This window comes from Brienomyrus brachyistius, unplaced genomic scaffold (assembly GCF_023856365.1).
Source record: "Brienomyrus brachyistius isolate T26 unplaced genomic scaffold, BBRACH_0.4 scaffold57, whole genome shotgun sequence".
Taxonomy (NCBI): Eukaryota; Metazoa; Chordata; class Actinopteri; order Osteoglossiformes; family Mormyridae; genus Brienomyrus; species Brienomyrus brachyistius.
This window is the reverse complement of record NW_026042332.1, coordinates 1,724,958-1,739,225: the sequence shown is the minus strand read 5'-3', so window position 1 is coordinate 1,739,225 and position 14,268 is coordinate 1,724,958. Positions and strand designations below refer to the sequence as shown.

The 14,268-nt window shown below is 42.4% G+C and overlaps 1 protein-coding gene across 2 annotated transcripts in view; it reads left to right on the top strand.

The window, feature by feature from the left end:
• Window positions 1-5,034, top strand: part of LOC125724529 (serine/threonine-protein kinase pim-1-like) — a 195,469-nt gene extending 190,435 nt beyond the window's left edge. For both annotated transcript variants that reach the window (XM_049001269.1, XM_049001266.1), the window contains exons 5-6: window positions 42-218; window positions 310-5,034. In XM_049001269.1, coding sequence (XP_048857226.1) covers window positions 42-218; window positions 310-407 — 275 coding nt within the window. In that variant the 3' untranslated portion in view covers window positions 408-5,034. The remainder of the gene's footprint in view (window positions 1-41; window positions 219-309) is intronic.
• Window positions 5,035-14,268: the final 9,234 nt, after the last annotated feature.

Below are 14,268 nucleotides of genomic sequence, written 5' to 3'. Positions count from 1 at the left end.
GATTTTGTGAGTTTATGAAAGATTTTGCTTTGTTGTTTCAGGCACAAAGATCTTCGCTCCCCCAGAGTGGTTCCTGAGCAGAGAGTATCTGGCTGGCCCCGCCACAGTCTGGTCTGTGGGGGTTACACTATTTACTCTAGTGTGCGGCTACCTACCCTTCCACAACCAGACGGCAATCATTTCAGGCCGCCTGAAATTCCCCCCATGGGTCTCTTCTGGTGAGCAGCTTATTTTTTGTCCCGTGACTTGAGTCTCCTGACGGGGAGTGTTTTTTTCTGACTAACTATGTGCCAAATTATTCTCTGACAGGCTGCTGCAATCTAATTCGCGGGTGCCTGAGACGCAAGGCGGCGAACCGGCGGAGCTTGGAGCAGATTCAGCGCCATCTCTGGCTGCAGCAGAAGTGACTGCTGACTATTATTGGGCCTTGTCAATTATTTTCTTACTGTTTTGATTAAGGTTGATTAGATGAGGTTATATAAGATAAGTTTTTTTAAGTTGTTATATAAGTTAAGATTATATAAGATACGTTTATATAAGATAAGATTATATAAGTTAAGATAAGGTTATATAAGTTAAGGTTATGTAAGTTAAGGTTATATAAGATAAGTTTATATAAGATAAGTTTATATAAGTTAAGATAAGGTTATATAAGAAGATTATATAAGTTAAGGTTATATAAGTTAAGGTTATATAAGTTAAGGTTATATAAGATAAGTTTATATAAGATAAGTTTATATAAGATAAGTTTATATAAGTTAAGATAAGGTTATATAAGATAAGATTATATACGATAAGATTATATAAGTTAAGATAAGTTTATATAAGACTAAGATAAGGTTATAAAAGATAAGTTTATATAAGATTAGTTAAGATATGATTGGATAAGATAAGATGTCTTTGAGCCGACCCTTTATCGTGTTTGAGGGGTTTGCGTGTTCCTATGATCCCAGGAGCTATGTTGTCCGGGGCTTTATGCCCCTGGTAGGGTCACCCAAGGCAAACAGGTCCAGGGTGAGGAACCAGACAAATTAGGCTCACTAGACACCTTATGGTAAGAAAATCATTGGATCCACGATTTCCCTTGCCCGGACGCGGGTCACCGAGGCCCCCCCTGAGCCAGGTCTGAGGGTGGGGCTCGATGGCGAGCGCCTGGTGGCCAGGCCTGCACCCATGGAGCCTGGTCAGGCACAGCCTGAACAAAGCACATCAATGGGCTCATCACCTGTAGGAGGGGTCATAGGGGTCAGGTGCAGTGCGAGTTGAGCAGTGGCCAAAGGCGGGGACCTTGGCGGTCCGATCCTCGGCTGCAGAAGCTAGCTCTAGGGACATGGAATGTCACCTCTCTGACGGGGAAGGAGCCTGAGCTGGTGCATGAGGTTATGAGGTTCTGACTAGATATGGGTCGGCTTGGGCTCTGGAACCAGTCTGCCTGAGGGGGCTTGGACCCTCCTCCACTCTGGAGTTGCTCGCGGGGAGAGGCGCCGAGCAGGGGTGGGCATACTTATTGCCCCCTGGCTGGGCGCCTGTACATTGGGGTTTACCGCAGTGGACGAGAGGGTAACCTCCCTTCGCTTTCAGGTGGGGGGATGGGTCCTGACTGTTGTTTGCACTTATGCGCTCTGAAGTGGCAGTTCAGAATACCCACACCCATTTTGGAGTCCTTGGAAGGGGTGTTGGAGAGCACTCCTCCTGGGGACACTCTTGTTCTGCTGGGGGACTTCAATGCTCACTTGGGCAATGACAGTGAGACCTGGAGGGGCGCGATTGGGAAGAACGGCCCCCCCCCCCGATTTGAACCTGAGTGGTGTCTTGTTATTGGACTTCTGTGTTCATCACGGATTGTCCATAATGAACACCAAGTTCAAGCATAAGGGTGTCCATATGTGCACTTAGCACCAGGACACCCTAAGCCGCAGTTCGATACTCGACTTTGTAGTCGTGTAGGCATGTCTTGGACACTCGGGTGAAGAAAAGGGCAAAGCTGTCAACTGATCACTACCTAGTGGTGGGTTGGCTCCGCTAGTGGGGGAGGAAGCCGGCCAGTCCTGGCAGGCCCAAGCATATAGTGAGGGTCTGCTGGGAACGTCTGACGGAATCCCCTGTCAGGAGGAGTTTCAACTCCTACCTCCGGCAGGACTTCTCCCATGTCCTGGGGCAGGCGGGGGACATTAAGTCCGAATGGGCCATGTTCCACGCCTCAATTGTTTAGGCAGGTGACTGGAGCTGTAGCCATAAGGTGGTCGGTGCCTGTCGTGACAACAATCCCCGACCTGTTGGTGGACACCGGTGGTGAGGGATGTCGTCAAGCTGAAGAAGGAGTCCTATCGGGCCTTTTTGGCCTGTGGGACTCCAGAGGCAGCTGACGGGTACCGGCAGGCCAAGAGGAATGCAGCTTTGGTGGTCGCCAAGGCAAAAACTTGGGTGTGGGAGGAGTTTGGCGAGGCCATGGAAAACGACTTCCGGATGGCTTTAAGGAGATCCTGGTCCACCATCCGACGTCTCAGGAAGGGAAAGCGGTGCAACATCAACACTGTTTATGGTGGTGATGGGGCACTGCTGACCTCAACTCGGGACATTTTGGGTCGGTGGAGGGAATACTTCAAAGACCTCCTCAATCCCACTGACACGCCTTCCAATGAGGAGGCAGAGTCTGGGGACTTGGGACTCCTATCTCTGGGGCGGAGGTCACTGAGGTGGTTAAAAAGCTCCTCAGTGGCCGGGCCCTGGGGGTGCATGAGATCCGCCTGGAGTTCCTTAAGGCTCTGGATGTTGTGGGGCTGTCTTTGTTGACACGCATCTGCAGCATTGCGTGGACATCGGGGGCGGTGCCTCTGGATTGGCAGACCGGGATGGTGGTCCCCCTCTTCAAGAAAGGGGACCGGAGGGTGTGTTCCAACTATATGGGGATCACACTACTTAGCCTCCCTGGTAAGGTCTATTTGGGGGTTCTGGAGAGGAAGGTCTGTCGGATTGTCAAACCTCAGATTCAGGAGGAGCAGTGTGGTTTTCGCCCTGGCCGTGGGACAGTGGACCAGCTGTATACTCTCAGCAGGGTCTTGGAGCGTTCATACGATTTTGCCCAACCAGTCTAAATGTGTTTTGTGGACTTGGAGAAGGCATTCGACTGTCTCTCTCGGGGAGTCCTGTTGGGAGTGCTCCGGAAGTATGGGGTGCCGGGCTTCCTTATAACAGCTGTTCGGTCCCTGTATGACTGGTGTTATAGCTTGGTCCGCATGGTCGGCAATAAGTTGGACTCGTTTCCGGTGAGAGTTGGACTCCGTCAGGGTTGTCCTTTGTCACCGATTCCGTTTGTAGCTTTTATGGATGGAATTTCTAGGCGCAGCCAGGGCGTTGAAGGTGTCAGGTTTGGTGACCTCAGGATTAGGTCTCTGCTTTTCGCAGATGATGTGGTTCTGTTGGCTTCATTGGACCGTGACCTTCGGCTCTCACTGGGACAGTTCGCAGCTGAGTGTGAAGCAGCTGGGATGAGAATCAGCACCTCCAAGTCTGAGACCATGGTCCTCAGCTGGAAAAGGGTGGAATGCTCTCTCCTGGTCGGGGAGGGGGTCCTTCCCCAAGTGGAGGAGTTTAAGTATTTCGGGGTTTTGTTCACGAGTGAGGGATGGATGGAACGAGAGATCGACAGGCGGATCGGTACGGCGTCAGTAGTGATGCGGGCACTGCATCGGCCTGTCGTGATGAAGAAAGAGCTGAGCCAAAAGGCAAAGCTCTCGCTTTACCAGTCAATCTACGTTCCTACCCTCACCTATGGTCTTGAGCTATGGGTAGCGACCGAAAGAACTAGATCGCGAGTACAAGCGGCCAAAATGAGTTTTTTCCGCAGGGTGGCTGGGCTCTCCCTTAGAGATAGGGTGAAGAGCTCGGTCATTCGGGAGAGACTCAGAGTAGAACCGCTGCTCCTCCACATTGAGAGGAGCCAGATGAGGTGGCTCAGGCATCTGCTTAGGATGCCTCCCTGGTTATGTGTTCCGGGCATGTCCTACTGGGAGGAGGCCCAGGGGAAGACCCAGGATACGCTGGAGGGACTATGTCTCTCGGCTAGCCTGGGAACACCTCTGGATTCCCCCAGAGGAGCTGGCTGAAGTGGCCGGGGAGAGGGAAGTCTGGGTTTCCCTGCTGAGACTGCTGCCCCCGTGACCTGACCTCGGATAAGCGGGAGATGATGGATGGATGGAAGATTATATAACATAAGATCAGATTAGATAAGATAGAGGAGAGGGGGGAGAAAAGGTAGTATCCAGGGTGTGAGGAGTCTTTGATGATGTTGCTGGCTCTCCGGTGGAGTCTGCCAGTCTAGATGTCCTTGAGAACTTGTGCTCTCTTATTGAGGTGTGGACTGAGGAAGCCGCGCCGGGGCCCTACTGTATAAGGCTGTTTTGACACTACAGATTGGGGAATATTTGCAGAGGGAACAGACCTAGAGGTCACACATCTGTTGTGCTCTCTTACTCCCTTACACATCGCACAGCAGATGTATGACTGGCTTCCTATGTAGCAGCGCATTTCGTTTAAGGTTTTGCTCTTCATCTGCAAATCTCTTCACTGTCTTGCCCCATCCATCCATCCATCCATTTTCCAAACCGCTTACCCTACCCCATCATATCTAACTGATCTACTATATAGACATTCCCCCAAACATTGCCTTCATTCTACTGACAGTAATCTCCTGTAATCTCCTAAAATCACTAATTACTGACAGCATGACAGGACCTTTTCTGTTACTGCCCCCTCTCTATGGAACTCCCTTCCTAGTGACATTAGGAACTCCTCATCTCTCTTATCTTTTAAAGACTCTCTTAAGAGCCTCTTTTCAAAATTGCCTGTAATTGTTGATAGAACTTTGTCCTGTTTGTTTGCCTAATGTGTGTGTGTGTGTGTGTTTGTTTTTCCCTGATTTGCCTTTGTAAAGTGACTTTGAGTATCTAGTATAAAAGCACTATATAAAATAAATGTATTATTATTATTATTTCTTTTTATTATCTGTTATTAAAATACAGATTTATTTATGCAGATGCTCTGTATATGTGTTTTTCATTTGTTCTGGTTTCTCAGTAACAGTGGTTAGTTCTGGTTCTCCCAATATCCAAGTCATATCAGAATGATTTGATCTTAATTAAGACGAGGGCTGGGCCAGAGGGAATCCAAAAATCTTGGGGTGTCAAGTGTTGGATACCTTACCTTGGACTGAGCATGATTGAGACTCAGAGTCTGTTACATATTATAAGTAGCACTTTTGCTGAGTACTACATTCTGCAAGAGCTACAATGATTTGCACATCAATGGCTTTGCATCTGCCTTAGACCCAAGGTCACTCATGCTTGGCTTGTATGTCTTAAGGGTTGTGTAAGCTAAAGCTAATTTTACTATGCATGAGAAATGAGTGTTAATTCTGGACTTGTCTGGAAGGAAATTATATTTCATGGTAAACTTATAATAATCAGTTAAATAAGAGTGAAACCAAGAAAGAGCTGTTACATTAATGTCAACCACAGATTCTAGGTGGTCCAAGGGAATATTATCGTCCACAGTATCAAAAGCTGAGGTTAGATCTAGTAATACCAACAAAGATATCCAGCCACGGTCAGAAGCCATAAGCAAATCATTCAATACTTTGATTGAAGCTGTCTTCCCTGTGGTTTGATCTAAAGCCAGACTGATATAATTCATTAGCATTAGTTTTCCATAGAAAAGAAGACAGTTGATGAACAACGTTTTCTAGGATCTTTGAAATGAAAGTGTATTAAAATGGATGTGAGAGTGATGTAGGCCTCTCGAAGGAACAAACAGGCACGCTTAGGTTCACTCAAAAACGCTTTAATAAGTAATACAAAATAACCTCACAATGACATCAATACCAAACTATCGTACTGAAAGCAATGCAAAATAACCTCGTACTACAAGGGATATAGAATAGTATATATTATACGAAGAAGTATATATAGAAAAGAAACAATAAAATATAGTAAATGTGAATTATTATAACGAGCGGTGATAGTTAATCCCCATGATCAATTAAACGCATAAGCTGCTGCAAAACTATTCACACTCGAATGTGCCATCATCACCTACCTTCACTCTTAGACTGGGGAGCCCCTTTCAGTCCTGGCAGGAAACCAAGATGTAAGTCCCGAGAAAGTGCCGGGCGATGCGCGCTCTATCCCACGGCTCAGCTTCGGTCAACACTGAGTTTTCCTCTTCCTTTATACTAAATTTAGCGTTGCGTGAGGGCAGGGGATGAGCTGGCCAGGCTCACCCCTTCCCCTCAGGCAATATGTTCTCCAATTCCCCCTTTTGACCGAGTGATGCTGCTTGCGGTAACATTGTACAATAGGCATGCTTGTGCCAGGTGTCTTTGCGCAATGCCTCCCTGTTCCCCCTAAAGGGAATATAAGGTGCTGTATAACGACCCTCCCCTGTCTCCCAAAACCAAGATAAGCATACTGCATGCCGATCTAATGGCTTAGATAAGCAACCTGGTTTCTTTTTATGAGACTCAAGGTATATATGACAAAATAGGTGTTACAGGTGATTGGTAAAAAACAACGTTTGTGCAGTTCAATAATATTCTGGGTGAATCATGGATGATTTATCTGAATTTCAGGATGATCTGTCCACACAATCACAGAATTAATCCACAATTATGACTTCCCAGAATATTACAGTAGAAGGGTTAATTCCATGCCACGTGGGCGACGTAATCGTCCGCAAATTCATCCTAATACATTAAGGAAGATTTGCAATCCTGGCGTGGGTCTATAGTTTCCTAAATCACTAGGTTCAAGACTTGGTTTCTTTAGAACAGGTCTAATAACTGCTATTTTAAAAGGTTTCGGAATATATCCAAGCCTAAGAGATGAGTTTAACAAGTTTAACAGGATCGTGCTCAAAACCAAGCTCAAAAGTTCTGATTGTTTTTAGGACAGAAAGATTTAAAAGTGTCAATATCAGTAGGAACAGGACTAGTAGAAGGCTGGTAGCTGTATGTGGCCACAGAAGTGATGGTCTTTCTAATCTTAGTTATTTTACCATTAAAAAATGTAATAAAGACATCACTCCTAAGAGCCTGTGGGACTTGCGAGTTTAGGGTTGAAGAATTCTGTGTTAACCTAGACACAGATTCAGACTGGAAGTTAGAATTGTTTTTGTTCTCTTCTATTTATCTGGAAAGATACACAGACCTAGCAGTCACTAGTGCTTATCTGTACTTGGAGAGACTCTCTTTCCAGACTGATCAGAAAACTACTAGTTTAGTTGAGCACGAAGTGAAGTTCAGAATACCAGGGTGCAGCTTTCTTATCTCTATCTCTTTGTTTAAAGTGGAGTTACAAGACCTAGAGTGCTGCGAAAGGATTTTACCATGTTCACAGATACCTGTTCAAGTTCATTTTCACATGAGGCTTCAGATGTAAGGTTGAAGGACTATGGAAGTTGGTCAAGAAACATTGTTGTTGATAATGGGGTGATGGGACGTCTGATATTGTACTTTCCAGCTGGGGCCGAAGGGAGGCTGTACTATATTAATGATCTGAAAGTAGAGGATTCTGAGGGATAATAGATGTGTGTTCCACCCAAATACCATGGCTAATAATCAAATCCAGGCAGGGACGGATTACGGACCGGGCCAGGGGGGCCACTGCCCAGGGGCCCTTGGGGTGCAGGGGGCCCGTGGGGCCCCTAGCCCAAAACAATTTGCAACACTTATCAAAAATGTATTTTCGTTTGTCTATTTTAGAGGGCCTACATTCTTTGATCCTCTGTCTACAAGGGCCCCTGACCCTATAGGGAGGGTGTTTGGCTGCCAAGGGCCCTTGAATTGTGGTGGTTGTGGTGGTGGTGCTGGTGGTGGTGGGGGGGCCCTCGCGAACGTTTTGCCCAGGGGCCCACACAACCCATAATCCGTCCCTGAATCCAGGGTATGGTTACAGGCAGGGGCGTTGCTAAAGATTTTGTGCCCCACAAAAGCATATCATATTGGGAAAAAGTCCAGACCAATCCAGTTATTTTCCAAATTTTTTAGGGCTTCTGTCACTCCGGGGTCCTTGAATCATCTTAACATCCTTACGAGGTCCTGGGTTACAGGCATGAATAGGCCCGACTACATTCTGACATACATCTACAGAGTCAAGAATAGCAGCAAACGTTGTTGTTAAAGGATCACTGTCATTCTCCATGTGAATACTAAAATCACCAACAATCATGGCTTTGTCAGTAGTGACCACCAGATTTGTTAAAAAAAAACTCTGTATGGACCAGGTGGTGTTTACACAATGATGATGACTGGAGGTGAAGGACCACAAGGAGATGAGCCAGCAAAACTAAGAACAAGAATTTCAAATGTTCAGAAGCTATAACCACTTTTCTTGGACACTCCTAGATTAGACTGAAATATTGCAGCAACACCACCACCTTTGCCATTTGGTCGAGGGTTATGCTTATAACTGTATTCAGCTGAAGTAGATTCATTTAATGCCATGAATTCATTTGGTTTAACCCAGGTCTCAGTAAAGTATAACGCACCAAGACTAAAATCAGTAATCATTTCATTTATTAGTAATGCCTTAGTGCCTGTGATCTTACATTTAAAAGTCCAGGATTTTAGGCTCACATTACACCTATTATCTAACAATGGATTTGGTTCAGTTTTCATTAAAGTTATTATGACATCCACTATGGTGGAATACACCTCCACGATTAGAAGTGCGGGAAACAGACACAGTCTCAATAACATGAACCCTGGGTGACGACTCTAAGCGACTAGCAGACGGTCAGTTATGCCGGTTTGCCTGCCGCCTGGACTTGGATCTGGCTTGTCAGCGACTGGCCTTGAGACCATGAGCAATGCTTTTGGACAGGAGATCAGCACCATCCCACAAGGGGTGATTACCTTCCTTCTTCAAAAGCCCAGGCCTACCCCAGAACGTCGGCCAATTGTCTTTAAATCCCACACCATTTATCGGGCACCATTCTGACAGCCAGCGGTACAGCAATGATAATCTGCTGTACATTTCATCACCACGTCTAGCAGAGATGTGGCCAAAGCACATTACTGACACAGACATCGTCTTTGCAAGGTTGCACACCTCTATGAAATTTATCTTAGGTATCTCCAAATGCCTCAATCAGACATCATTAGTGCCAACGTGGATAATAATCTGAGAATATTTACACTTACTGTTAGCCAGCACTTTTAAATTTGCTGAGAAAATATGTCTTTTGGCATTTTTAGTTTTTTGATTGCAGTCAGATGGCTCAAAATTTGGCTTCCCAAAGCATTTGAAAATTGCAAAAATACCTATGTACTGTACACATTTGATAAAAGTGTCACTACTACAAAACTAATAATTAGACAGGATAAGATGGAATATATTACTCAGGTGCGCTTACAGTCAGCTTTTAATGTACTTTTAATGTTTCTGAACTTATGGTTCTCTTTCCATCTCTCCGCTATTGCCTGTACGCAGCCTCTTTCCTCAGCTGTCACTCATATCTGGAGAAAGCCAGTCATTGGTTTAACTTGAGATGATCTCGTTCACATTTCAACCAATCCATGCGGTAGGTTGAACTCAGTGTGAGACCTCAGAGTAGTTTCAGTAGAAAAGTGCATGCAACGCGCATGATGAATATTTATCGGTAACATCAGTAAATTAAAAGGACGATTACAATTATTGAACATGTGATGGATATTGGCTCTAATTATCGACAGAACAGATGATGTTGATCCCTATAGTGTTCAGCTTCTCTGGAGTAGTTCCGTTTAAAATAATAGGTAGTAGTTATATTTAGAGGAGACTGGGGACAGGTGGTGCCCATTATAGTGTCCAGACATTACACCCTGGTCTACTGTATTTGAATAGCATTCTTAAAAGCAACACTATTCCAGCGTGTTTAAATCTGGTGACAGCATTTCTGATGGTAGCTACCAGCTAGGTACTTGTTGAAATCACGTGATCCCATTATAATGGTTTATAATATAAACCAATATAAAAGGTTTGTTTAAAATAAGTAAGCCATTTAAAAGTACATTGTATCAGAATAAGTAGAAACTGCTACATATTGTACCATTCTGTCGTGGCCAGCGCCTGGACATATGCTGTCTCTTGCTGGGGAGGCAATATAAAAAGGAGGAGGAAGCTCAGACGAGCAGGATCAGTAAGAAGGCCGGCGCCGTCACGGGTCTTTAAAAGACTTTTTATACCATCTGCTACTTATGGGGCAGATTTCGTGCCGCCTTGGAATGCAAACCCGAGTTTGGCTTTTGGGGGAAAACAGTCAACGCGATATATTGTTTTACAGTGCACAGCATGCAGACACCGTGCTATGTGGAAATGCGACGGACAAGAGGCATTGCTTTTCGTGAGTGTCGTGAAGAGAACGCGACACAATGAAAACAAAACAATCATTTAATTGACCGTGTTCAACTACCCTCCAGAAAAAGAAGGGTTTACATTACACACATTTTAATAATGAAATTGTGCCACATCACTCCGAAAAGCAGTGACCATCTTTGCTCTGCTACATTGGCTCATTTTCAAATACTTGCCGAAACTGTGCCACCAGGAAATGTAATCGCTGTCCAATCACAGCTCTCAAGCTCTCAAAGGGGTGTGGTCACGGAAAAAGGACTGAGACAATCCTGTAAGATCTAACCAATGATGCGACAGCCGCTACACGACAGGCTATGGCCACCGCCATTACACCCCAGCTGTGCCCCTGTTAATACGCTACTACCTCACTTCAGAATGTCTTTTAAAGCAATATTTAGGCAAGAAGTATATTCTTTGCTGCAGCAGGTAGAAAGTGAAGCTGTGAGCAATGATTTTGTCATTTATAAAGTAGAGTGGCTCCTAGAAAACTTGCCACAGGCGGTGGCTGTAACTGCAGTGGTGGTTACAGAAATGTTTACATGGGGTGGCAAGAGATTTTGGGAGGGTGGCATCAAGAGCGGAATGTGGGAGTTCTCATACAGAAATACAAATGTACTTGTATAGGTAAATGTACTCAACAAAAGTCCCACAAATATATTCCTACAATATTTATTTTGACATAATGTTACAGTTTTTCCTCACATGACAATTAACATTTACAAAACAACAAGAGTAATCCCTACACCATAATGCACGTCTGCACAACATTACATCATTTCTCATTGCTTTACACAAATTTCCAAATATTTTAGTACATAGATGCAAATGGTTTTATACAATTGTCATCATTTGGTACAATTTTAATCACTTTCATCTAGTCAGTCAAAATAGATCACGTAGTGTGATAACTTAAATAAGCAATATTTTTCATAAAATGATAACACATGCAAAAACAGATTAAAATATAGTCTAAATAATTTTTACATAATTTGTCAAAGATTATTTAACAAAAGTGTTTTCAAGGTATGTTCCACTCAATATAACAAAAAATTATTAATCCTAATAAAATCTGTTTTTATGTGATATTTCAAATTAATTTACACGTACATATGCTCCAAATGGATTAAATACTTAAAATATTTCGAACTCTTTTATGGTTACACCATTTAGCATTTTCAGACACATTCAGTCTTAATTTGTAAAAAAAAACTAAAACTAAACTAAAACTAAAAAAATGGTGTCGTTTCAAATGATATGAAACAAACATGAATGTGAAACCTGATACATACTCCAATTTAGCAGGGGAGTATTAAACAACATACAAAGTCTGAGATACTGACATTTACAAGAGGCTTCTGTACTTCCTGTAGCCTGTCTTTGGTTAACTAAATAAATATTCTCATCGAAAAAAAATAAAATAAAAATCACAGGGCTCCAAATTCATTACCAGTGGAGGGCAGTGTTCCATTAATCTGCCTACAGCTAATTAGCGAAGCTACATTTTTCATTAGATTAGCTTTTCTGCCAACTCTGAAAACTGTCAGCAGACCATTTAGCTTCTTCTGGACTTTCTTTGTTCAGATACATTTAGCTCAGACTACCCTAAATCCAACAAGTACTTCGGCTAAGTGAGAAATCCTGCTCTGTCATACAAGCCCCTGGTTGTATTTTCCAGGTTCTGATTGACAGAACAATAGACCAATACAGAGCTGAGACCTTCCTTCGTAGTTCAGGGTAAATGGCACCATGTTTGTAGTCCCTAAGTTCTTCACTAAAAACAAAATGGCCAATTGTGAAATAACAAACAAAAATGCTTACATCCTGTGAATAGAATATCACTTAAAATTTCAACACAGAATAATCCCAAACTCCAAGTTATAAATATCACCTGTTAATCACTCTAGTCCGACAGACTGGACTTCAGTGTTAAATTTTAGCTCTCTAGGTATGTTTTTAAGGGTTCAGACGTCAAAAACTAAACCAAAGCTATATTCATATAATAAAATGGCAATGGCAGTTTATTTATATAGCACATTTAAAACAGCAACCTCAATGCCGTAGTCAGAGTGCTTCTCAATCAGCAACATATAAAATGAAATAAAACCAGAACCTAACAAATTATAAACAGTGAAAAGCACCATTAAAATACAATTAAAAAGAAAAATAAATAAAACAAAAACCAGTAGCATAAAAAACACACGCATGTGCAATAAAAGTTAGCGGTTAGTGCTAATTGTTAGCTTCTGCTAAATTTTTAGTGGTTTACAGGTTTAGCGTTATCAAACTGAACTTTGGAGTTGGCAGATTAGAGGGTATTGAAGCTAACTTTTCGGTTGGCTCTGCCCACCACTGTTCATCACAAACAACACATGTACAAGCTCCTCAGCCTGCTATTTGGAGTTCTTGCCCTTGTAAAAAAATAGTATACTTAAATATATATCCAGTATACTAAAAGTATATGGCACATACTTAAAACATGCTATCATTTTCCTTATTACAGTAAGTACACTTGAAATATACTTTAGAGATGCTAGATATAGCTTTCAGCAGTATACTTAAAACAGTATAGTAATTAGTTTTGTGTAATACACATTAAATGTATTTTTTTGTTTCTTAAAATATACATAAAATAAATTAAGAAAGTCATATATACTTCAATTACTGTATATTTATTTCATTCTTCAAAGTCGCTAACCAAAATTTGTGAAAACAAAAATAGCACAGTATTTAAAATATTAGAAAATACATTTTAAGTATGTCAGCAGTTCCCACTCATTTCCACAAAAACACAAAACACATTTCCACTCATTTCTAAACACACACTTATATGTATTTAATTTACTTTTCACAGCTATTTGTACTAATGCACTTCACAAGTTATAACACAAATAGGAGCTACTGTGCACAATGGTTTATTTGAAAAAAATGTACGTATGAGTGTGTCTATATAAAGAACAAACACACACATGCTAAATCAATCTACATTTTCACTTGAAATTCTTCTACCCTTTTAAAATGCCTAAAGTAATTACAAAATTTGCAAACACAAAGATAACCATAACTGCAATGCATTGCAATGACTGGACGAATATACCTTTCAGGTTTTCTCAAAATAGCCCTAACAGTAAGACAAACGTATCTGTTCATGTTTAAACTCCACCATGGAAATTTTATGAACAGCGCTAAAGAGACAGCATATCTAATCCCGTTCAATATTATTTGGCAGAGGAATTGCAAATGCTCTGGCTTTAAAACAGATCACAACACATTTCCTTTTGAAAGAACTTGGATGAACAGCAATTACATTGTCTGATCGTGTGACCTCATGAATAAATTCGCTGGATATATTTAGCTGAGAGTCTCTGCACAAATGCCCCCTTTTTTTTTTTTTTACCAATTCCTGTACTAAAACACAGCACCTTCTATTGCAGTCACACATTGCACAGTCATGCATGCATTGGGGCTTGGCTAGTACAAGACTTTTGATGCTACATAGCATTCCATCTTTGAGCTCTACAACAGAGTTGTTTCTTTTGCGTAATTTAGAGGATTCTGCGTGACAAACTATTCCATTGACAATAAAGCGGTTATAATAGCAGTAGGAATTTACTTTAAAGCCCAGTAACTGCTCTACTGCAATCCTGTGTGTAACAGGTACATTTTCTTGGGCAAAAGGACTACCAAAGACTCTAACGAGTTTGTTAATTCGCTGTGAACTTGCTAATAATACATTGGCATTTTGCAGTTCATTAAACAAGCATTGCACGTTTTCATTAGCATCCTTCATGCATCTTTCACCATGTTCTCTCAAGCTCTTCCACCGTAAGAACTGCTTTACAATCTGCTGTGGTACATGTGTAATTCCATTGAAAAATTTCAG